The sequence below is a fragment of the Muntiacus reevesi genome, chromosome 1 (assembly GCF_963930625.1).
Source record: "Muntiacus reevesi chromosome 1, mMunRee1.1, whole genome shotgun sequence".
NCBI classification, from domain to species: Eukaryota; Metazoa; Chordata; class Mammalia; order Artiodactyla; family Cervidae; genus Muntiacus; species Muntiacus reevesi.
In genome coordinates this window covers 38,188,181-38,213,834 of record NC_089249.1, presented here as the reverse complement: position 1 = coordinate 38,213,834, position 25,654 = coordinate 38,188,181, and the positions used below count along the sequence as shown (strand labels likewise).

Below are 25,654 nucleotides of genomic sequence, written 5' to 3'. Positions count from 1 at the left end.
AAAACAGCACCTCAGACAGCTCTAAGAAACTGTTCCAAAGAGGCAGGGGGAAAGGTCAACATACACGTGATTTTGGTGAAGCAGGAGTACATGCAATCAATCACGGTTTGTTTTTTTTTTTTGGCAGAAGTTTTCTTAGTCACAAGGAGCAGATGTCACCATGAAGGATTTTAGTGTTTTTCTAGATATGAAAAGATACAAGAATGGGGCTCATAAAATCACCTCCTGAAAATACATATCTGAAGACCTGTTCTGCCGGTACTTCTTGCCCTGCCTCGTCCTGTCCCCACATCCAGCCAAAGTGCCTCATTTCTGCTCCACTCTGAACTCTTCTTGGCAGGTGTTGAAAACCAGCAGCTGCGGTAGCACATATTTAATTCTTGTAGAGGTAGACGATAAGTGCCAATGGCAAATGCCAATATATAGTTGACTGAAGTTACATCCATAAACACTGTTGTGGGACAAGGAGGCTTGGGATGTTCTCATTCAGTCGCTAAGTTGTGTCAGACTCTGCGACCCCATGGACTGCAGCACGCCAGGCTCCTCTGTCCTCCACTCTCTCCTGGAGTTAGCTCAAGCTCATGCCCTTTGAGTCGGTGATGCCATCCAGCCATCTCACCCTATGCTGTCCCCTTCTCCTCCTGCCCTCAATCTTTCCCAGCATCAGGGTCTTTTCCAATGAGTGGGCTCTTCACATCAGGTGGCCAAAGTATTAGAGCTTCAGCTTTAGCATCAGTCCTTCCAGTGAATTTTCAGGGCTGTGATCTGCTTTAGGATTGACTGATTTGATCTCCTTGCAGCCTAGATATTGGTATTGGAATAACTACAGCTTTCTTAAACACTCCCCTTTAGTCCTTACAAAAGCTATACTAAGCTGATTGTGTAAGAATTGCTGCTGCTGCCGCTGCTGCGAAATCGCGTCAGTCGTGTCCGACCCTATGCGACCCCATAGACGGCAGCCCACCAGGCTCCCCCGTCCCTGGGATTCTCCAGGCAAGAACACTGGAGTGGGTTGCCATTTCCTTCTCCAATGCATGAAAGTGAAAAGTGAAAGTGAAGTCGCTCGGTCGTGTCCGACGCTGAGCGACCCCTTGGACTGCAGCCCACCAGGCTCCTCCGTCCACGGGATTTTCCAGGCAAGACTACTGGAGTGGGGTGCCATTGCCTTCTCCGTGTGTAAGTACTGACCCAGTTTAACTTCTTCCAGTGCCATTTTGGACTCTGAACAGAAAGGGTTCAGAGTGGGGAAGCAAATTGTCCAGGATCACGGATTTGGAAGACTTTTAGGTAATCTACACCAAAGGTTACATTGTTGTCAGTGCCAGCCTTTAGAAGCAGGGAAAGCAAAGTTCAACAGAAGTATCTGCGACTTCTAATCAGGTCCCTTCCTTGCCCCGCCCCCTAGATTTAAACCTTCTCTAAAGCTTTCAGTGGTTTCAACACTGAGACCTCTAAAAATTGCGGCTACATAAACTTGAAAGGTCCCCAGGCGCAGGCGGGCAAACGGCCTTTGGGGTTGAGAGCTTCAGCCCGCGCGGAAAAGAAAGAGCTCAGAAAGCGCAACCGGTGGGCGGGTGTTACTCCGGGAGAGAAAAATCAGGCGATTTAGGGGAGGGGTTTGGCGAGGTCGGCCTTTGTGCGTTCAGCTACCCGGAGCCAAAAGCGGAGGAAATAAACCAGAGGGGGCGTGGCCTCTGAGATACCCCGCCAGCCCCGCGCTGTGAAATTCCCACAGCTCCCGAGCGACCCGCTCCTGGGACCGGTTCGCGGTCTTCCTGCTGCTCGGATTCACAGCACCTACTCGGGAGTGGTGTGTAAGCAGAGGGTAAGAAGAAAGAGGGTGGCGGCAGGAAGGGGGCCGGGGTGGCAGGTGCAGGCTTGGGGGATCTCTGCAGACCTGAAACTTGTTTGCACAGAGTAACTGCTAAAAGTTTGCTTCTCAATCCATTACTTTTAAAAGGGAGTTTCATTTCTTTACCACCCCCCCCCCCCCCGAGTCCCGTAGATAAACTGTCAAACTTCAGGAATACAACGTGAGAGACTGTCTTTTTTGTGTTTAAGTGATGATTTACCCACTTTGAATTCTCAAGCCAAGGGAGCATCCACTTGGAAAGGGTGCCGGTTGAGCTTTGGGGGGAGTAAAACGTGAGCTCATGTAACAGCAGTTGAGGAATGAATGGCTGCAGTTTAAGCAACTTCTGTTCATCCTAAGGGTGTAAAGTCCTGCAGAACCTCTGAGATCCAGGACAAACTGGACTTTGCATCTCCTGAAAAATAGAACTTGCCTCTCTTGGTTCACTTTGACAGGCCAGAGAAACAGCAGCAAGGTAAAAATAATAGAAATAATGAACAAAGTGCAGCAGGACCTGAATCAGATCCTATTAGATGAATTAGATATCGTTAGAGTCACTTGACAGGAAAGCTAAGGATCAAACTACCTGGGAGGGTTCTGGAGGGGAGGGCGCCCAGACTGCAGGTGGAAGCGTGTGGAAGGAGTAGAGGAGAGAGGAACCCTTCCCTGGGAGTTAAGGCCTCATCTGTGACTGCCATCGCTGGACTTGGGCAGTGGGGGTCAGGGTGCCTGCAAATTCTCTCTCTCTGCTGCATTCTTTGAAATAGTCACAAGATCTTTTGGTAGTCCCGACACCACTTTTTATTTTCTCCTTTTCCCTCTGCTGTTTACTCTCTAAGAAAGTGCCAAGTGGGCTGTCATCAAACATGGTTGAATAGCTTCTGGAAACTTGTTCAGGCCCCCAGCTAACAGGCTTTAAACCAGGCCAGCCCAGTGTTCTCAGAGCCCTACCCTGCTGTGAATGCCAAAGAAGACACACCTTTTGTATTCTCTGGGAATTAGGCTGGTATTGAGTTTTGCTGTCTTCTGGTGTTTCCAAAGCAAGAAGCCTCTGTGTGTGTGTGTTGACCATCTTTGGCCATCTTGAAAAATAGCAAATTGGTCCAAATTTGAATATTACTTTCTGCGGCAAGGGCGGTTTTTCTGAGGGTTTGTTTGAGAGTGGAGTTTCTTAGATGCTGAGACTGGAAAAGGAGGTCAGCATAGTTTCCTGAGCATAGTCCCCTTCCCCCCACAGCCAGCAGCATCCCCCCCACCCCCACCCCAACACCTGGGCCCTGAAGCATAGGTGGCCGAGTCTGCAGTCACTCAGTCTATTCAGTAAATTCTAGAACTTACAAACAGCAAGGAGACCACTGAATTGTCTCTTCTCTTTATCTCACGGGCAGTGTTCTGTTGCTTTAAGAAGGTCTGAAATTGCAGAGTCATGACCATGGGAACGTGTGCTCACATTTTCTATGTGTTGCACAATATTGATGGAGAAAGGCCGCATAAATAAGGTAACTTTGCTCTTTTTGGCCAAGAGCCTATAAAGAGAAGAGGACTATTTCTCAGTTAATAAATGGTATCTATCACTAAACTGTGATAGACCATAAGGGGGTGGGGGTGGGATTCTGGGGGGAGGGTGAGGGGGATAAGACAGGAAGGGGATTTGATGGAAAGAATTCCCCAGAAGACCAGGGTAGTCCAGAATTCTTTGCCTTGATGGTGAATAGCCTACAGGTTCAATATTAGAGAAAACTGGGTTCCAGTCTTGGGCCCTCCACTGTGAATTTGGGTCAGATTACTAATTCTGCCTCTCTGGATCTCAGTTTCATTATATGTTCAAGGTAGTGACAAATATTATTTGCTCTACTTGAATTTCTCCGAGTTCTCAAGAGAAATAATGCTATGGCCTTTGAAAACTCTGAAATTGTATCCTCAGTGTCTAGAACAGTGCCAAGGTAAGAGCTTATTTATTCACCAAATACTTACCTAGCACTTACCAGGTCCCACTGCCTTTCTTTTTTTCTTATTTTAAACTTTTTATTTTGTCCTGGGGCATAGCCAATTAACAATCCCACGACAGTTCCAGGCGAACAGAGAAGGGACCCAGCCACTCATAAGCATGCATCCACTCTTTCCCAGACTCCCCACTTTATGCTTTATTCACTTAATGCTCCCAAGAGTTTTGTGAAGTAGGAGGTTTTATTAACCCCATGTTGCAGAGAAGATTAGTTAATCACAGCTGGTAAATGACAGAATTGGATCCACTACGTCTAGTTCTGGAGTCTGTCTTTGTCCTTTGTAAAAGCACCCCCTCCACATGAGGTGATTGAGTCCCCCTCTCTGGTGAGATAGGTAGATATATTCCCTATTATGCCAACCAGTGTTGGACAATGAAAGGGCCAACACACTGTCCAAATAGAGTTCATCACTGGAATAATTTCTATAACTCATCACCAAGTTTCATGTTTTGCTCTGCTTGCTTTTCTTAGATAATTTCTACTGCATTCCTTGACTACTCAAATCACTGAACACTTTAACCTCTGAATTATTATTACTGCTCTACCACTTTCCTCTCTCTTGATGATCTTTCCTGAACAAAGCTTCTAGTAACTTCTTTTTGGAGTGCAGTGCAATGGCATGATGCAAGTTCAAGGCAGCTTATCGACAAATAAACCTTGAAAAAAAAAAGTGTAGATTAGCGGCGCCTAATTTCATGCTGTAAATGACTCCTGTTTCTTAATGTCTTACCTTTAGCTCTGCTTACCGCACCCTCAGATGTGCTGGGAGTGGACCACGTCTATCCTGAGAGGCGATCTGTGGGCCCACAGAGGGCTGTATCAGGAGCTCAGTATTGGCCATCTCCCAAAACCACAGACTGGAAGAGCTAAGCCACATTCTTGGTGATTAAGAAATTCTGTGAAGTACACTTTGTGTGTTGTTCACGTTTAGAGGAAAAAAAAAACAATCCTGCCGTTGACCTTTGTCCCCAACTGCTCAAGATTTTGTGTCCTTTTCCCAGCAACAGTCTGAAAGTCTTCTACTTTTTCTCTGCTCTTTCAACCCCCATGTTCACTGAGAGAAAACCGTCCTCTCAACTTTTCTTTCACTGGTAAATGCATTTCATTCTGAGAACATTGGTGAAGACCTACAGGAACCTGTTGACTTTTAAAACTAGGGCTGGATAGTAGCACCTCCTACTTGATAAACTTTCTTAAGTTGTTTTCTATTTTTTAAATTAACCTCCCTGCTGTGTTTCTTCAGATCTTTGTCCAGAGGCCTAGGGCTTAGGGACTTAGTAATTAAGCTAATTACTCTAAATTCAATGATGGAGAAGAATGCAGTTTGTTTGTGACTCCTCCCCACCCCCATACTAGAACAATAGTAGATACATTAAATGTTGCAAAAAGCAAGGGGTGGAGGCTTCCTGGCAGTCTACCGGTTGAGACCTTCCCCTGTAGGCAGGTGTGGGTTTGATCCCTGTTGGGATTGGGACACTAGAATCTCACATGCCTTGGTGACCAAAAAAATAAAACCTCATAAAACAGAACCAGTGTTTTAACAATTGGTTTTTTGCACAGCAACAGTTGGGGGAAAAAAATCCACATCAAAAAAAATCTTTAAAAATGTTACTAAAAGTATAATGTTATCTTGCCCTGAGAAATGTGGACTGAAAAAAACATCATGTGAGAGCTATGAATTCAGTTTTTGTTGAGGCTTACTGAGGACTGTAGCCCAGGAGACAGCCCCTCAGCTAGCTTCTCTAAAGCTGAGGAACTTCTCTAAAGAGGTAGATGGGGAAGTCAGTATATAAATGAATTTGGTAAAGGGGGTATGTGCAATCAAACCCAGATCTTGGTACAAGGTTGCTGCTGGTTATGAGGAATAGATTTTTCCATTAATGATTTTAGTGCTTTTCTAGGTATAAGAAGATGCAAGAAATTTGGCTCATAAAAATTTCTCCTGGAAAATGTCTTAACTATCTGAAAGCCAGTTTTGCCAGTTTTCCTAGAACACAGGGTGACTTCTTTCTGATTAACTCTGAACTCCTTTCAGGGCATGATAAAGATTCTCATAGAATCAGATGGCAAGTGACAGTCTTTAGCTGGCAGAATCTGTCATACTTGCTTTCAAGACTACTGACCTGTGGAAGTGGATTAATTTGCTACTGTGTGTGTGTGTGTGTGAATGTTTAAACTAAATGCAGCTGATCCTTGAACATCATGGGGGTCGGGGTGCCTATCCTATGGGTAGATGAGAATCCACGTATAACTTATAGTCACCCCCTCCTTATACACAGTTCCTCAGTATCCATGGCTCTGCATCTGCAGATTCAACCAACTACTGATTGTGTACCACTCTGGTATTTAGTATAGAAAAAAATACAAATATAAGTACATCCACATGGTTCAGATCTGTGTTGTTCAAGGGTTAACCGTACATTTCTATTTGTCTGAACCCAAGGAAGCTATTTTTAGCCTACCTTTCAAAATAGAGATTGCTTAGGAAGCTTTGGGTTTTTATTTCCAAAATGAGGCTAATACTTACCTTGTAGCATAGTTGGAAGAAGAAGGAAGATAACTGGTGGAATGGGTGCTGGCACTGGTGCAGGTGTAGGGTAGGTGCAAGGTAGGCAGTCACTCAATGTTAGTTGAATCAGAATTAAGCAGTTTGCAGTCTCTTGAAGGGAACAGTGCAGTGTGGTTGGTATATGAGATGTGAGATCAGAGATTTGGGTTCCTGTCCCAGTGTGGCTGCTCAATATCTGTAATTTCCATTTATTTCATCTGTAGAATAGATATACTCATGAGGATTATAGTCTCATAGTTATAGAAATTATGTAAGCTAACGCACATAAAGTACATGGTATAATATAGCCAAGTCTTATAAAATTAAATATATATGTATTATATATATATAGACATATATATATAGACATGTCACATTCAACAGTAACATGCAGACAGCTGGATGACCAGTAGCAGAGTCTAGAAAGATATATAGGTTTATAGATTATTGGTAGATGGGTAGAATGATTAGAATAATTGCTCTAAAAAGGTTGTATGCAGGGGTTGAGTTTTAAAGGCAGGAACAGATATGTCTACAAGAGACAACACTCCATGCTAAGGCAGTAAAATGGTGTTTAAGCTTGGGTATGAGAAAAGATGGGCTTCTCAGGTGGCACTAGTAGCAAAGAACCCACCTGCCAAAGCAGGAGACGTAAGAGACGTGGGTTTGATCCCTGGGTCGGGAAGATCCCCTGGAGAAGGGCACAACAACCCACTCCAGTATTCTTGCCTGGAGGATCCCGTGACAGTGGAGCCTGGCGGGCTATAGCCCATAGGGTTGCAGAGAGTTGGACATGACTGAAGCGACTTAGCATGCATGCATACATGCACTCATGATAAAAGATGTGTGTTTATGTGGAAGAAAGAGAAGATGTAGGTAGTGGGGCTGATAATAGAACAGAGGAGGTTAAAAAGAATGTCAGATAGTGCCAAATTTCAGCTTTTCCCTAAATTCTTATCCACTTGGATTTGAGTGTCATCTGTGTACCTCTTCTTCCTCCTCCTGAGCACTTCTCTAGTTATTCTTCCAACTCTAGATTCAGGGAGTTACATTCCATTTACTCTTGACAGCTTTTCGATGGGAGTAAATATAGAATGTGAAGTGACCTGAAGAGTTTTGTAAAGCTAATCCTCCTCCCGTTGTCCCTTCTACGAAAGAATCATGAATACCTATTTCTCACCCACATTTGCAAGCCTTTTATTTATTTATTTATTTTTGCACGCCTTTTATTTTATGTTTCCATTATCCTGTTTCACCCTCTTCACTTGTGTTGGTGTGAATGATGACTCTGGTCGTGGTGATAGTGATGATCATGATGAGGAGCTAATCAGTTTTATTGAGGGTTTTCATGGACCTGGCATGTGCTAGGTATGTTCCACACGTTATCTCACTTAAATCCTGACAGTAACCCACTAAGTTGGGAGATGCCGACTCATTGGAAAAGACCCTGATGCTGGGAAAGCCTGCAGGTAGGAGAAAAATGGGGGCGACAGAGGATGCGATGGTTCGATAGCATCACCGATGCAGTGTACCTGAGTTTGAGCAAACTCCGGGAGATGGTGAAAGACAGGGAAGCCTGGCATGCTGCAGTCCATGGGGTTGCAGAGTTGGACACGACTTAGTAACTGAACAACTATTCCTATCTTACCAATGAAGAAATCCAGTTTCACAGAGTCTAAATCTCTCACTCAAAGACAATAACCAAATGATGTGACTGGAATTCAAATCTGGAGTCTGAGATCTTGATTACCACTGAAATGACAAAAGGTTGTGAACTGGATTTATAGAGAAGGGCGTGTATTAGAACTTAGGCATTTCTACTCAAACATTAATGGTACTACTATGTACATAGTTTGATGTTTTGAAAAAGGTCCATGGATTCTGGTTTCGGTCTAATTTGTGGCTCGTCGTGATGCAAAATATGATTTTATTCTAACTTTAGCAAAGTTTACCTATGTATATTTGCTTGTGATAACCCCTATATTCATTTTCACACAGTGCTTGTTTGATATGTTCAAGCTTAATGATATAGAACCAGAAAAAAACCAGGGATGGGGGTAAGATGAATTGGGAGATTTGGATTGACATATATACACTATTGATACTATGTATAAAATAGATAACTAATGAATGAGAGCCTACTCTATAGCACAGGGAACTCTGCTTAGTACTTAGCTGTGACCTAAATGGGAAGGGAATCCAAAGAAGAGTGGCTATATGCTAGGTATAGCTGATTCACTTTGGTGTACACTAGAAATTAATACGACATTGTAAAGCAGCTATACGCTAATAAAAGCAAATGAAAACAAAGAAAACCATGGATAAGAGCAAAGACTATTACATGTATTTCTTGACTTATATAAAAAGAGTAACTTAAATAAATGATTAAAATGGGGGAAAAAGAATTAGAAAAAAAATGATACTATTCATTAGGAAAAAATTAAAAACTAAATGATTATTTCTTCTTCAAATAACCTGAAATATCTCTAAGAACAATATGGTTAATGCTGCACTATAAGGACTCCGTGCCCATCAAGTTATTTGGGGGTATTTATGTCTGGTTTTTCCTATCTTGTCTAAAATCTTTTTAAGGTTCCAGACCAAAATCAAAAAAATGGTCAGCCTTTCGCAGCTAACGGAGAATGAAGTATTCATGGCCTTTGCCTCCTACACGACGATTGTGCTTTCAAAAATGATGTTTATGAGCACCGCAACTGCGTTCTATAGATTGACAAGAAAGGTAAGACATGGGAGGCAGTATTTTGTTTTAACAGTTGGGGTTCTGAAAAGCAATTTTCTTATCTTTTTTGTAAAGCCCAATGGCATATTGTTTAAAACTGTAAATGAATATGCAGGCATTTAGTTCGAGTGGTTCTGATATATTTACAGAATAGGTAGTTTCTCCCAGAAATGAGTAAATGTTTTTTTGTTTGTTTTTATTGTTCAGTTAGCATATGAGATTTCTGAAGTATCAGATTTTTCAAGGAAACTTTGTGATTTTGAAGTTAATTTTGCTAACTAGAGCTTAGAAAATAGTCACTTTCTAGACAGTGAATTGGTGTTTTCAGCTCTATTACAGATCAGGGATATGCCTTAGGGCACAGAATCAAGTTCTTATTGTTATTAATAGAGTCTCTATGATTGGGACAAGACATTTGAATTTTGTGTGGTTATGATTTCTTAAGTGGATAGTATTTCGACCCAGCATTATAAGAATTTTTTTTTTTTTTTTTTTTTTTTAAGTGGAGGCTTGGGGAAGGTGGTAGAAAGTTTTGAAACACATAACCCATATACAGGGGAAGAGCTTCCCTGATGGCTCAGTAGTAAAGAATCTGCCTGCAGTGCAGGAGATGCAAGAGACATGGATTCAATCCCTGATCTGGGAAGATCCCTAGAGGAGAAAATAGCAACCCACTCCAGTGTTCCAGCCTACAGAATCCCATGGACAGAGGAACCTGGAAGGCTACAGTCCATGGGGTCACAAAAAGTCAGACACGACTGAGCGGCTGAGCACGCAACCTGTGTGCAAGCAGGTTTTGTGATAACAGTAATATGGGTAAAGCAAAGCTACAAAATTAGATGATTTTCACTGGTGTGACTCCTGTGCCTATTCACCAACTTCTTTCTGGAAAATCATTTCTGTCTCTTGGTCCCGTTCCTGAGTTTCAGTCCTCCAGAGCCTTACTTTTATTTAGAAGTCACAGTCCTCCCTAAGGTATTTCCTCATTGCTGTCTTGAGGTATCATTCCTTCCCAATGATGTTTGCATTTTAATGGGGCACATATCCACACAGGTAAACCTCTGACAGGGCAAGGTGTTTGAGCCTCTGGCTATAAAGTGGCTGCTACTAGCAGGTCTTGGCTCAGTGGTAAAGAATCGACCTGCCAGTGCAGAAGACACAAGAAATGCGGATTTGATTCCTAAGTCAGGAAGATCCCCTGGAGCAGGAAATGGCAACCCACTCCAATATTCTTGCCTGGGAAATCCCATGGACAGAGGAGCCTGGTGGACTATGGTTCATGGGGTCTCCAAAGAGTCAGACACAGCTGAGAGCCTAAACAACAAGCAACCACCTGATCCACACTGTCCTCTAGAAATACTGTGGCATCAGGGACAGCAGAAATGTTGCTTGTCTTAGAAGAAAAGGGGAAGGGAATTCAAATTTGTGAAGTGCCAGTGATCTACGCTAGGCACCATGACACTGTGTGTGTCAGGTCATGGAAACATTTTACATAATTGTTAGCATTATCCTGTGAGATGAGCGTTACTCTTCCCATTTTATGGATGAGGATATCAAAATCAGAGCAGTTAAGTAGCTTTCCCAAAGTTACACACCAACCAAGGCTGAGGTTGGGATTCAAATTCAGATTGGTTTTAAACTCCTATTTCAAGCACTTTCCATTGTAATACATTATTTACTTACTCAAAATCTCTTTATTGAACATCCAGTATGTGCCATGCATTTATTTCAGAACCAGACAGACAGATCTGCCCTCAAGAGCTGATCGGTTCTCCTCAACATCTTTATCTGAAATAAATGCTCATGTCATATTAAGAAAAATGCTGTATTATTTATGAAATTTCTCAGCTTAAATTAAGGCTAATTTTATAGTTCATGTTTTTCTTTATTATAAATCATTAAATAGTGGAATATAAATATTTTTAAATGCATGTTTCAAGTTTCAGGGAATGGGGAAATCATTTCAAAGAGCATAATAATGAAAGGAAGGACTATGTGAAAATATGTCCTGGAACATGTGCCTGGTGTTTAAAGGAATGCAATTCAACTTCTTATATTTCACTGGATTGTTCAGCCTAAAGTTTTAGTTAATTCAGAAGAAAAAGAGGCACACATATCCTATCAAAGTACAAAACTGTCCCCACTCTTTTATGCTGCATGCCTGTTCTCTGGTATCTTTGGCAAATAAACTTATGACTTTCATATGAGTCAATCAGTTGGAAATAATGTTCTTAAGGACAAGTGCATCAATATTACTATTAAAAAATGCCAGTTCACCATAATAATAGCTTTTTATTATTTTAATGAGGACTCAGAATTATGCTTTTTTCTGGTTTTGCTGCCTTTTCACTATTTTTATATATCGGTTTTTATTTAATAAGTTCTTATTTATGCTTCTCTTTAAAAATTTTTTACACTGTTCTTAAAAATTCAGGTTTTTAGAAGAGATGCTTTTTCCTGTGTGTATGTGCTCAGTTGTGTCCAATTCTTTGCTACCTTATGGACTGTAGCCTGTCAGACTCCTCTGTCGATGAGATTTCCCAGGCAAGAATACTGGAGTGGGTTGCCATTTCCTACTCCAGGGGATCTTCTGGACTCAGGCATCAAACCTGCATTTTCTGTGTCTCCTGTGTCGATAGGCAGATTCTTTACCACTAAGCTATCAGAGAATCTGCATGCTTTCTCCTACCCCTGGGTTTGATCTATAGCTCCCCAATTTTTTTTTTTTTCGTAATGACCAACTTGGATGCCTGTATTTCTTCTGATAAAATGTGAATATCAGGTAGAGTACCCCCCATGTTATTTGGTATTTGAAACAGGTTTTTTTTTTCCCCCTCGGCATTTGGAATAGGTTTTTGCCAACCCCGAAGATTGTGCAGGCTTTGGCAAAGGAGAAAATGCCAAGAAGTATCTTCGGACAGATGACAGGGTGGAACGTGTTCGAAGGTAAACCAGTGTCTCCTGAAATGACTCATTTGATCGCAGGATGTTGGTCTCAGAGTCAAGTGAGGCTGTTGGGGTCTTGAAGAAAAAGAAAAGTCAATCATTTTACCTACTCTGTATAATTATAGAAAATTAGCGATCTAGAAGTCTCCAACTATCACTGTGATTGCATGTATTTCCAATTTAGCTTTTCTGTGCACTTTGTTAGGGTTAATGACTTTGTTCTGTGTAGGGATTTATCAAAAGTAATGACAGGTAGGAGGTGAAACGAGGAGGGTAGATTCTTGCAGTTTTTGTCCTCTTTCTCCAGAGGTGAGGCTGTCAGCTTGGGTAAAAGTTTGAAGAACTAGGTATTTTTGCATAAAATAGAAAGTATGAACTTGGGAAATCTCTCCCTATCTTCTCTCTCTCTCACTCCTTTGTAGATATTATATTTAATGTACAGAGAATTCAGTGAACAATGAAAAGCAATAAGCCAAGATACCATCTACCCAGCTTCCTAATGATATCATTAATAAACTTATTTTAAAAGCACATTGATTCTAGTTCTGAAGGTATATTTCTTATTCCTTGTCATAAAGTGATGTAAATTACAAACTTTTTCTTTCACCTTTACTGAGACTTAATTGCCAAAATTGTAAGTGTACCATTTGCAGTGTACCATGTCATTCATTTGATACACATATATGTTTCAGAGTCCTTCCATTGAATTAGTTGACATTAATTAATGAATTTCATTAATTAACACATCCATCACCTCTCAGATTTCATCTCTCCTCCCCTCTTTTTTGGTGAGAACATTTAAATTCTGCTCTCATAGCAACTTTCAGTTATATGTGCTACGTGCTTAGTTGCTCAGTAATGTCTGAGTCTTTTGCTGGCCCCCGCCAGCCTCCTCTGTCCAGGAATTTTCCAGTCAAGAATACTGGAGTGGGTTGCCATTTCCTACTCCATAGGATCTTCCCGACCCAGGTATTGCACTCCCATCTCTTACATCTCCTGCATTGGCAGGCCGATTCTTTACCACCGTGAAACCTGGGAAGCCCCAGTTTTCAGTTATACAGTTACACAATGCAGTGTTATCTGCTGTAGTCAGCGTGTTATCCTTTAGATCCTCAGACCTTGTTCATCTTATAACTGACAGTACTGTTTTATCAACCTCTCCACATTTCCCCCGACCCCTAGCCCCTGGCAACGACTACTTTCTGTTCTTATGAGTTCAGCCTTTTTTCCTTTCGGTAGATTTCATTTATAAATGATAACCATACAATATTTATCTTTCTCTGTCTTTAGGTATTTCATTCACCATAATGTCCTCCAGGTTCATCCAAATGACAAGATTTCCTTTTTTTTTTTTTTTTTTTTTTTTAAGACCGAGTAATATTCTAATCTTTTTTGGGATAATGGTAGGGAAGTTCTGTGCTACGCTGTGCAGTACTTAATTGCTCGGTTCTGTCCGAGCTCTGTGACCCCATGGACTGCAGCCCACGAGGCACCTCTGTCCACGGGGATTCTCCAGTCAAGAATACCGGAGTGGGCTGCCATGCCCTCCTCCAGGTATCTTCCCAACCCAGGGATCGAATGCAAGATTCCCGCATTGCAGGCAGATTCTTTAACATCTGAGCCGCCAGGGAGGACCTTCCAAGCTGTTCTCCATAGTGGCTATACCAGTTTATATTCCTAGCAGCAATGTAGAAGAGTTCTCTTTTCTCCATATTCTGGCAAGTATTTGCTAACTCTTGTCTTTTTCACAGTAGCCATCCTAATAGGTGTAATGTGATAACTCATTTTTAGTTTTGATTTGCATTTCCCCAGCTGATTAGTGATGGTCAGTACCTTTTCATGTACTTCTTGGTCATTTGGATGTCTTCTTTGGAAAAATGACTATTTGGGTCTCCCTTTTTTAATTGGATTATTTTATTTGTTTATCTATTAATTTGGAGCTATGACATTGTGAGTTCCTTATATATTTTTAATATTAACTGCTTACCAGATATGGGCTTTGCAAATATTTTTTCCCATTCCATAACTTCTCTTTCAATTTTGTTGATGGCTTCTTTTGCTGAGCAGGAGCTTTTTGATTTGATGTAGTCCCACTTGTTTATTTTTGCTTTTTTTTTTTTTTTTTTGCTTTTGGTGTCAGATCCAAAGATATCATTGCCAAGACCAGTGTCAAAGAGCTTACAACCTTTATATTCCCTCTAGAAATTTTATGGTTTCAGGTCTTATGTTCAAGTCTTTAATTCATTTTGAGTTAATTTTTGTGTATGGTATAAGATAGGGCTCAGTTTCGTTTGCATGTGGAAATCTAGTTTTCCTGACACAATTTACTTCAGAGGCTGCCCTTTCCTACTGTGTATTCTTGGCTTCTGTGTAAAAAATTGAGTATACATGCATGAGTTTATTTCTGGGTTCTCTATTCTGTTTCATTGATCTGTGAGTCTGCTTTTATGCCAAAAAAAAAAAAATACTGACTTGATTTCTATAGCTTTGTAATGTAGTTTGAAATCAGGAAGTATGAAGTCTCCAGCTTTGTTTTTATTGCTTAAGATTGCTTGGATATTCAGGGTCATTTGTGATTTCACACAAATTTGAGGACTTTTTAAAAAAAATTCTCAAAAAATGCCATTGGGATTTTGAGAGGGAGTACATTAAATCTGTAGATTACTTTGGGTTGTGTAGACATTTTAACAGTGTTAACATTAGTTTTTCCAGTCCATGAGCAGAGAATATCTTTCCATTTATTTATATATCTTCTATTTCTTTCATCAGTATCTTACTGATTTCAGTAAATAGATCTTTCCCCTCTTTGGTTAAATTTATTCCTAAGGATTTTATTCTTTCTGATGCTGTTTTAAAGTTCGTCTTTCCCAGGTGACTCAGTGGAAAAGAATCCATTTGCCAGGCAGGAGACTTGGGTTCAATCCCTGGGTCGGGAAGATACCCTGGAGAAGGACATGGCAACCCACTCCAGTATTCTTCCTTTGGAGATCCCATGGACAGAGGAACCTGGCTGGGCTACAGTCCATGGGGACTCAAAGAGTTGGGTATACCTCAGTGACTAAACAGCAGCAGCAGTAAAGTTAGTCTATTTTATCCTTCCAAAAAATCAGCTGTTAGTTTCATTGATTCTTTTCTATTGTATTTTTAGTTTCTATTTCATTTATGTCTATTCTGATCTCTGTTATTTCTTTCCTTTATTAATTTGGGCTTAATTTGCTTTTCTTTTTTTAGTTTCTTGATACATCAGGTTAGGTTGTTCATTTGAGATTTTTTTTTCTTAAATGTGGGGGTTTATCACTATAAACTTCCTTCTTAGATTGCCTTTGCTGAGTCCCCATGAGTTTGGTATGTTCTGTTTCTATCTTTATCTGTCTCAAGATATTGATTTCTCTTGAGTTTTTTCTTTGACCTATTTGTGAATTTTCCAGTTTTCTTTTTGTAATTGATTTCCAGTTTCACATTGTTGTGGTTGGAATAAATGCTTGATTTTGCACTTCTTAAATCTATTAAGACTTGCTTTTTGGCTTAAGATATTATCTATCTTGGAGAATGTTCCATGTATGCCTGGGAAGAATGTATATTCTGTTGCTGTTGGATGTAAAATTCTATAAAAGTCTTTTAGGTCCAACTGAGCTAAATGAACTTTCTAGATGATCTATCCATTGTTGAAAATGAGATGTTGAAGTCCTCTGTAATTATGGTATTGTTATTTCTTCTTCAGATCTGTTACTGTTTGCTTTATATATTAACATTTCCTATGTTGGGTGCATATATATTTACCAATGTTATGTCCTCTTAATGCCTTGATCCCCTTTATCATTATATAATGAATTCTTTTGTCTCTTGTTCCAGTTTGTTTTGATATAAGTATAGGTTTTCCAGCTTTCTTTTGGCTTCCATTTGCATGGAATATCTTTTTCCATACCTTCACCTTGTGTCTATCTATGTCCTTAACTCTTCATAGGCAGCATATTGTTAGGTCTTGTATTATTTTTATCTGTTCACTCATTCTTGTTTGATTGGAGAAGTTAGCCCATTTTGATTTAAAGTAATTTCTGATGCTTCCCTGGTGGCCCAGACGGTAAAGAATCTGCATGCAACGCAGGGGTCCTGAGTTTGATCCCTAGGTTGGGAAGATCCCCTAGAGAAGAGAATGGCTACCCACTCCAGTATTCTTGCCTGCGGAATTCCATGATCAGAGGGGCCTGGTGGACCATAGTCCATGGGGTCACAAAGAGTCAGACGTGACTGAGTGACTAACACTTTCACTTCACTTCATGAACTTATTGCCATTTTGTTAATTTTTTTTTCTAGTTGTTTTGGAATTCCTTTGTTCCTTTCTCTTTCATTGTGATTTGATGATTTTTCTCTAAGGGTAAGCTTTGATTGCTTTCCTTTTATCTTTTGTGTATCTACTATGAGTTTTTACTTGGTGGTTACCCTGAGTCTTATGTAAAACATCCTGTTTTATATTAATAATAGTCTATTTTAAGTTGATAACAACTTAACTTTTAATGCATGCAAATGACTTAGTGACTAAACAACAACAAATCTTAATCCACATTTTCTAGTTGATTTATTGAGAAAGTTGAGGAAAGAGCCAAGTTTATATCAAAATGAAGAATATGAATATGTGCACAAATGCAGGATTGAAGACTAAGTTAATCTTGAGACTGTATACCATAAGGGAGTCTGCAGAAATCTTTGGAGGGGCTTCAGACTTTGGAGAAGGAAGTGGCAACCCACTCCAGTACTCTTGCCTGGAAAATTCCATGGATGGAGGAGCCTGGTAGGCTACAGTCCATGGGGTTGCAAAGAGTCAGACACAACTGAGCAACTTCACTTTCAGATTTTCCAGGGAATCAAAAGTGATAAGGCAAATATGATCTTGATTCTAAAGGGATTAGATGCTGCAGCTGATACCTGAATCAGAGAAGTAAATTTTTTTTCAGTCTCCATTTCATTGTCTATTTATACTCACCAAATTGTAGAAGTGTAGTCAAATATATTCATGGTGTTTCCTATCTCAACTATTCATCACAAAACTAAATATCTAAATGTTTAAGTATGGCTGTGAAAACTCCTCACTGCTTCTTTAATTTTATATAATTTTGCTTATCCTGTGAAATGTGTCTAGAATTATACCACAGTGTAGATGCGCATTAGAAAATACTAAATGAAGATGGTACATAACTTCAGCGTTCCACATGTTAGGAAAATGGGTTGGCAATAGAATCTCAATAGAAAAAACTTTTCAGTGGGAGGTCAGTCAAAATGGTGACACAGGGGACTCCTGAACTTCTCTCTTTACACTTATGTTGTTGTTCAGGTTGTTCAGTGGCTAAGTCGTGTCTGACTCTTTGTGATTCCATGGACCACAGTATGCCCATGAAAGCTTAGCAAAAGAAATTTTATTTGGGGATTTTAGATGCCTTCCACTCCCCCTTCTCAGCCCCTACTTCGGTCTCTCCTTGCCCATGGGATGATATTTCTAGAGGAGAAAGCCATTATCTAAGCTGACCTTCTCATCAGATTGTGAACAACAAATAAAATTTAGTGAGAACAATTGCCCTTAGTTGTGAAAGGAGTGTGTCCTTGAGGAGGCGCAGGGACTGTGTGTACAGCGCCCCCTGGTGATCAGACACTGGCTTTTCAATGTGGCAAGAAAGAATCTCCAGGAAAGAGAAGCTTCTGGTTTCCAGGTGTATTTTTTGAGATCAGATCAGTTCTGTTAAGAAAGTGATTTACTAAATCACTTTTGGAGATACTTTTCAGAATAAGAGTTTCCACAGTCTCCCCTCTCCATTTTTAACCTAGAACTTTTCTTTTTCATTACTTCTATTTGTAATTATCAAGTTGTTTCTATTAGCATGTTTTGGTGACAGGGACTGAATTTGGCTGCAAAGGACGTGGAAGTTATGCTTTTAGGCATGCAATTGAGAAAATATACACTACACCTATGGGACCCTTAATTAAAAATATAAATATGTGTTGAAATGTCAAGATAAGTAGCCTAAAGTAAGTTATTTGTATTCTGGGCATATGGAAATCAGTGATGATTAGAAAGCCTTTCACATTTTGCATTTATTTAATCCTATCCCATATTGTTCTAGAAAGAATTCAAGACTATATACCCGTGCGCACGCACATGCGCACACTCCGTTACTCAGTCATGTCCAACTCTCTGCAACCCCATGGACTGCAGCCCGTCAGGGTCCTCTGTCCATGGGTTTTTCCACGCAAGAATACTGGAGTGAGTTGCCATTTTCTCCTCCTGGGAATCTTCCTGACCGAGGGATCAAACCCATGTCTTTTGCATCTCCTGCATTGACAGGCGAATTCTTTACCACTGAGCTACCTGGAAAGTCCCATGTACATTCCTTACAACAAGATAAAGTTGTAAGGTAACCAGGGCAGTTGAAGAAATAAGGTGAAACATTTAAAAGAGAAAAAAAGGGTTTTAGTACTTAGGAAGAGATGTTTAGAATAAGCTACCTTCAATGGAAGAGAATACCTCTTTATTGAGACTCTTCAGTGGGGTCCAGTTGATACACACTGGGAATTCTTCAAAGAAGTGGAGGATGGGATAAAACTTAAAGCTAGTTGATTCCTTTCTGGCCCCAATACATGAATGAAGCATTTATTGAGAGATTACTGTGTGTCTCACTGTCACTTCTTTTATTGGGATGCTGTAAAATGGCTTTAAGACTGACTTCCTGCCCTTGAGCGGTTTATAACTTTTCCACTGAGAAGTAGACTCACATGCATGTATTACTTAAAGAATGATATAAAGCTCTCTCCCATTAGGTGTTAAGTAGTAGGATAACAGTGTAACTTCCTAGGGTCTTTGGGGATATTTCATAAGGGAAGAAGTTGAAGACTGTTAGGATTTGGAAGGAAAAAAGGAGATGCGAAATCATGGCAGTTTGGAAAAATTTCCTTGCAGGAACTTGAACACACTGCTACAGTACTGAGCATGAAGAGCTATGGGTAAGAGAAAGGAGTCAGCTAGTCTGGTGTGAAGCTCCTTTTGTGGTTGGCCACTCCCGGACCATTTTCAGTGATGTATAGCAACTCTGGTTTAGGTCCGGTTGATGCTGAGATCCGAGTGGTTCTGATCTGACTAGGGTGATATGACTGAAGCATCTTGAGCCCAAAGCAGGGCTGGAGTCAAGGTCAAGTCCAGAGCAAGCTTGCACTAAGGGGCATCTGCCCAAAAAAAGAAAGAACTTGGGAACGTGGGATGATGGAGAGGAAGTAATAGACCCTGGTAGAAAGTGGTCATACATAAAGACGGATGTCCATCTGCTACTCGATTTCGGTAGCCATCTAGGAATGACACAGAAATGAAGGAAGCTGCCCCTTTAGGATGCATTCTGTTGTTTGAGTAGAGAAAGGGTTACAGTGGGAAGGTGATACCAAACTAAGCAGATGCTCCCTGGGAGAGGGTGTGCCTACGCTGGGGTCTAAAAAGAAGTGATCGGCAGGTACACTCTGTTATATTTAGAAAGGATAACCAACAAGGACCCTGCTATAGAGCACAGGGAACTCTGCTGAATATTCTGTGGCAGCCTGGATGGGAGGGGAGTTTGGGGGAGAATGAATACATGTGTATGTATGGCTGAGTCCCTTTGCTATCCGCCTGAAACTATCACAACATTGTTAATTGGCTATACTCTGATATAAAACAAAAAGTTAAAAAATAAAACTAAAAAAAGGAGAGCATATAAGAAGGCATAAATTAACACAGTGTGAGGCTCTGTTGAAAACTGGCCTTACTAGAACAGTGAGGAATACTGTGAGACCATTTTGAGGGTTGAGGGCAAGGAAGAAGAACTGAATGAAAGAGATAAATAGAGGGAAGCCAGAAAAAATGGAGAGGCCAGTAAGTTCCAAGGAACCCCTGCCCTTGAATTTCCTCCCCCAACGTCCACCACTGGAGCTCTTTACCCCTAATTTTCCTTGACTTTCTCCTCTGTTTTCACACTGTATTCTATTTGTCAGTTGTTTAATATAGACTTGGGGCTTCCCAGGTAGTGCAGTGGCAAAGAGTCTGCCTGCCAGTGCGGGAGATAAGAGACACAGGTTCGATCCCTGGGTCAGGAAGATCCCTTGGAGGAGGAAGTGGCAACCCACTCCAGTATTCTTGCCTGGAGAATCCCATGGACAGAGGAGCCTGGCGGGCTGCAGTCCATGGGGTCGCAAAGAGTTGGACACAACTGAGCGACTGAGCGCAAACATATTTCTACGTGGTCTCATCATTATAGGTTCTTTGTCAATTTAAAAAATGTCTGTCCTTTTAGAATGTGGTAAAGGAGGAAGTAACAGGGCCTAGATGGGAGGTGAGGAAATATCTGTGGTCCAGCAGGAGAATTCAAAGGATCCAAACAAATACCCTTGATGTAATTGGTGATGTGAGCTCATCTTTAGTAGAAAATAGTGTTTCTGTCCTTTCTTGCCCACCTCGCTTTCAGTAACCCTTGGTTTGTCCCATGAAACAGAGGGAACAAGAACACTCATACCCTTTCTGTCTTGGCTTTATTTAGGAACAAGTGGTTGTTTATTTAAATCTTTCAAAATTGCTATTTATCCAAGTTACTGTTACCTTCTGCATGCCTTTATTTTTTGTTATTCTGTTTATCAGGAGACCTTAGAGATAATCTACAGAAAACAGGAGAAAGGAAAGGAGGTGATAATGGTGATCTTTGAGCAAAGATTATTTAGTAATTACACTTTTTTTTGACTAAAAGAGAAAAGTGAAAGTGAAAGTCGCTCAGTCGGGTCCGACTCTTTGCGACCCCATGGACTGCATAATCTATGGAATTCTCCAGGACAGAATACTGGAGTGGGTAGCCTTTCCCTTCTCCAGGGAATATTCCCAACCCAGGGATCGAACCCAGGTCTCTATCTTTCATTTTGAAATATGTATCAAAAGCTTACAAGTTCTATCAAAATCTCAATTTATAGTCTAGATTATTAAGCAGTTTTTAACTGTGGAAAATGGAACAGGGTTACCAGATTTGAGAATTAAGCACTTTATAAATATATTTATAAAAATAAAAAAATATATATGTTTTATAAATATACACTTTATATTAAAAAAAATTCTCACCAGTAATTGATGTGCCTTGTGTTCACGATCTTAGCTGGAGGTGCCATGAATTGGAGAAAAAGTTGTGTCTAAACTGTGCTTTCTGTTTTCTTTTAGCTGTGGTATAAAATTCATATCTAGGGTGCATGACTTTCCCTTTATTATTGTCTATCATGTTTGTGTATATTTTGCCCCATCACTACTAACTAATTCCTTTTGTAATTTTAGGATAGGTTGGCTGACATTTTTCCCATGTTTGAAAGGCTAGTTATATATTCTGTTATCTGTATGTGGAGAAAGTGAAATTCTTGATATTAAGATTGGTAAATTGATTTCTGGTAACCTAGTGGCTTGGGTGAATGGGCAAGGGTGATATCAGTGACCATTTTGCGTCCTATCACAAGTGAGGGGGCTCTTAAGAAAGATACTAACCCAAAGGATTTTCTTCTTTTCGGAAGAAGAATTTTTATAAGAGGAATCTTGAATTGCTGTTGTACAGACTTCAGAAGAAAAAATATTTTATATGTATAAAAATGATGGGAGTTTTATTATGTAGATGCACTTTTGATTTTCTTGAACGTGCAAAAATCCTTCTTTCTTATATGTTGAGATACACTGAAAATAGAAGAAACAAAATAATGAGTCATTCTAAATAACAGCCAAGTGGATAGGGAAGCAAGGGAATTTGAGAGAAATAAAATGAATCTTACTTTGCATGTTTAAGATCCATTAACACTTCTATTTAGTTTCAGAAGAGAGGGAAAAGTGAATGTATTTCTGCTGATTTCAAAATTAGGGTTTTACAAGTCATCTTTTTTTCCACAGAGCCCACTTGAATGACCTTGAAAACATTGTGCCATTTCTTGGTATTGGCCTTCTGTATTCCTTGAGTGGTCCAGACCTGTCTACAGCCATCCTGCACTTCAGACTCTTTGTCGGAGCACGAATCTACCACACGATTGCGTATTTGACACCCCTTCCCCAGCCAAATCGCGCTTTGGCTTTTTTCATTGGCTATGGAGTTACATTTTCAATGGCTTACAGACTGCTGAAGAGTAGTCTGTACCTGTAAAGAGAATCCTACAAGTCATCATCCAATGATTTTCTAAAAATTCTGTACTTCCAATTTGCAATGAATCCTTTTATGATTTTAAGTGGGAGGGGAGCAGAGAAATTAAGTTAGAGAAAACCTAGTCTGCACATTAATACTGCCAATATTCTATATTCTTGTTTTGTATTTACACAGGACATTTAACATAATTTTTAATTCCTTTGTCTTATTCATGAAGTACTTTGTCATAAATTTTTATTATAATTTGTAACATTTGTTCAACATTTCCTATTTTAAATCTTTAAAAAGAGTAAGTACATGTATATTAAACCTGTATTTCAAAATTGATGAAATGGGCATATGAAATAAAGAATTCAAAGGATAATTTCATTTAGTTTTATCTTTCCCAAAATATTTTCAGAAGTTTCAAGCTACAGAGAAGTAGTACCATGAACTTTTATATATGTTTCACCTATATTTACCAATTGTTAACATTTCCCCATATTTGCTTTAGCTCCATCACTCAATGTTTTTTCTGAACAATTCGAAAGTTATTCAATTGCTAAATCGTGTCTGACTCTTTTTGGCCCCATGGCCTGTAGCACCCCAGGCTTCCCTGTCCTTCACTATCTCTCGGTGTTTGCTCAAACTCGTGTCCATCGAGTCAGTGATGCCATCCATCCATTTTGAAAGTGAGCCATAGATATCATGCTCGTAAGACACTTCACTCTAAATACTTCGACATGTATCTCCTATGTACAAAACAGTCTCCAAATAACCTTATCATTATCACACCAAAGAAATTTAACTAAGGTGGTATAGATGAATCTATTTGCAGGGAAGGAATAGAGATCTCATTTGGTGCTCTGTGATGACCTAGATGGATGGGATGGGGGCTGGGAGGGAGGTCCAAGACGGAGGGGATATTTATGTATATATATAACTGATTCACTTCTTTGAATAGCAGAAACTAATGAGACGCTTTAAAGCAGTTATACTCCAATTTAAAAAAGAAATATAACTCTAATACAATAGTATTATTTAACATATATGGTGAGTAGTGAAAGTTGCTCAGTCGTGTTCAACTCTGCAACCCCGTGGACTATACAGTCCATGAAATTCTCTAGGCGAGAATACTGGAGTGCGTAGCCTTTCCCTTCTCCAGGGGATCTTCCCAACCCAGGGATCGAACCCAGGTCTCCCGCATTGCAGGCAGATTCTTTATCGGCTGAGACACCAGGGAAGCCCATTTTAACATATATATTTAACATACAGAGTTCATATTTAAAGTTTCCTTAATTTTCCCAATCATGTCCTTTAGAACTACTTTATTTTTGATTTAGGAATCAGACGAGGACCTCACACTGCCTTTTGTTATCATTTCTATTTACTTTTCAATAAAATGATGAGTTTGTTTTTTTTTTGTCTTTTATGACATTAGCATTTTTTGATGAGTTTGAGGCTGGTTATTTTATAGAACGATCCTTAATCTGATTTGATTTTGTCTATTATTTTCTCATTCTTGGATTCAGATTAAACATTTTTGGTAATGTTATGTTCTTCAGATTATAGAACATTTATAGACATATGTCAGTTTGTCCCATTAGTGGTGATCAATTTAGTAAGGTAGTATTGACCAGATTTATTTTGTAAAGCTATCTTTTTAACTTTATAATCATATTTGGGTGATAAATTGAGACTGTGCAAAGTCTGTCTTCCTATAAATTTTTACCCAATGGATTTAGCATAAAAAATGCTCAGTTTTGTTTCTATATAAAAATAAATAATCATAAAACTTAAGTGTTTACAAGCCTATAAACACTGTATACATCTATACACATTTAGATTTTTTTGTCTTAAATGGAATTATGTGTACTTAAACCTTTTTAATAAATGATGAGCATTTACAATAATGATATTTTTCTTATACTTGACATTTATATTATTAGTTTTTCTATCTCTTGATTGATCTTAATACATATTTCTTAAATAGTGCTTTTAGTGGCTCTCATAATTGTTCATTGTTCATTTAGGTTTAGCACACAGAAGAAAAGTTACTGTGTTGTATTATAAGTTTCATAATTTGAGCAGCTCTTAAGTTCATAAAATGTTTTGGACAATTGATCATGAGAATTCGGTACAAGTTTCTTTTTACTTCTTTTCCTAATGTTAAAAGCAGCTTTGCATTATCAGGAAAGCTTCGTGCTGTAAATAATGGGAAAGACCATGAATTCAGAAGTGAAAAGTTCAAAATTTAAGGATTATCTCTACCTGCATAAACACATACACACACACACACCCAACCCTCTGGATTTAGACAACCTATGACACTGTCCAATATGTAGTTCCCTTATACTTTTGAGAGTTGTTAAGGTCAAATGATCTATGTACATGAAACGTATGAAGAAAGGATATTCCAAACAATAAAGTGTCCTCCATATGTAAATTATTTGGGTAATCTATCAAGCACAAAGATTCAGTTAGCTGAGTTCTATATGAGATACTTGTTTAACCATCATCACTTCTATAATTGTTTTAATAAATTCTCTACTTCCCTGGTATTGTTTCTCAGAGTAGCATCAGAATGCATTGTGGTTATTATAATGGGTACACACTCAGCTGCTAATATTTGATAGCCATTAGTTAATGACTCTCAGGAAAAAGAAAGGACATTTAAGTTATGTATTCTGAGAGGTTTAAGAACTATGTATATGTCCAGAACATGCCTAAGAAGAAATGAAAACGTCTAGAGATTACTAACTTTCATTTCCAAGTCTGAATAGTTTTAAAGATGATTTAAAGTGGTTTCTAACTGTATATTCACTCAGAAGAGAAGCTGTAGGTGTTGGAGAATTTATTAGTGAAACTTCTAATGGGAGAGGGTGGATGAAGGGTAAGAATATTTACTGGTTCAGTGTCCCCTGCACCAAAGAATCCCCACCTGATCACACGACACATTGGGCTCTGGGGGGAGTCTGCGCCAGAAACGGCTTTGCCTTATGATGGGACAGAGGTGGAGAAAAGGTTGCACAATTTGTATTAACACTGTTAACCTGTGAGGGATGTGATGAACATGCTTACGCTTCTACCACTTAATTAGAACTCTTTGAAAGCAACAATTATGCTTCTTTATATATATATTTTGATTCATGTACATGGACATACACATCTGTATTCACATACCCCATTCTCAGGCTCCACACAGATACACACACACACACACACAGTTAATATTATACCATCACCATCACCAGTATTAAATTAGCCATTATGGATATACTTTGTAATTAGATAACAAGTTACTTTTTCAAATTTCACCAATCCCTTCACTCACACCTTAGTGTCTCGTCACCAACCCTAAACAAACTCTGTAATAAGTAAGTCAAGATCTTTCTGCAGAAATCAGAAGGTATTTATCTG

General features: G+C 39.5%; 1 protein-coding gene across 1 annotated transcript; it reads left to right on the top strand.

The window, feature by feature from the left end:
- Window positions 1-1,668: 1,668 nt before the first annotated feature.
- On the top strand, window positions 1,669-22,801 carry MGST1 (microsomal glutathione S-transferase 1). Its single transcript, XM_065940748.1, has 4 exons — window positions 1,669-1,825; window positions 8,999-9,146; window positions 11,998-12,092; window positions 22,009-22,801. The coding sequence occupies exons 2-4, from the start codon at window positions 9,021-9,023 to the stop codon at window positions 22,253-22,255; spliced, it is 468 nt and encodes a 155-aa protein (XP_065796820.1). The 5' UTR covers window positions 1,669-1,825; window positions 8,999-9,020; the 3' UTR covers window positions 22,256-22,801.
- Window positions 22,802-25,654: the final 2,853 nt, after the last annotated feature.

Bases quoted from the DNA above. Each gene is read 5' to 3' on its own strand.
- MGST1 (XM_065940748.1), top strand. From the start codon at position 9,021: ATGGTCAGCCTTTCGCAGCTAACGGAGAATGAAGTATTCATGGCCTTT. The intron at 9,147-11,997 runs GTAAGACATGGG...CATTTGGAATAG, and splicing joins TCTATAGATTGACAAGAAAG to GTTTTTGCCAACCCCGAAGA. The intron at 12,093-22,008 runs GTAAACCAGTGT...TTTTTTCCACAG, and splicing joins AGGGTGGAACGTGTTCGAAG to AGCCCACTTGAATGACCTTG.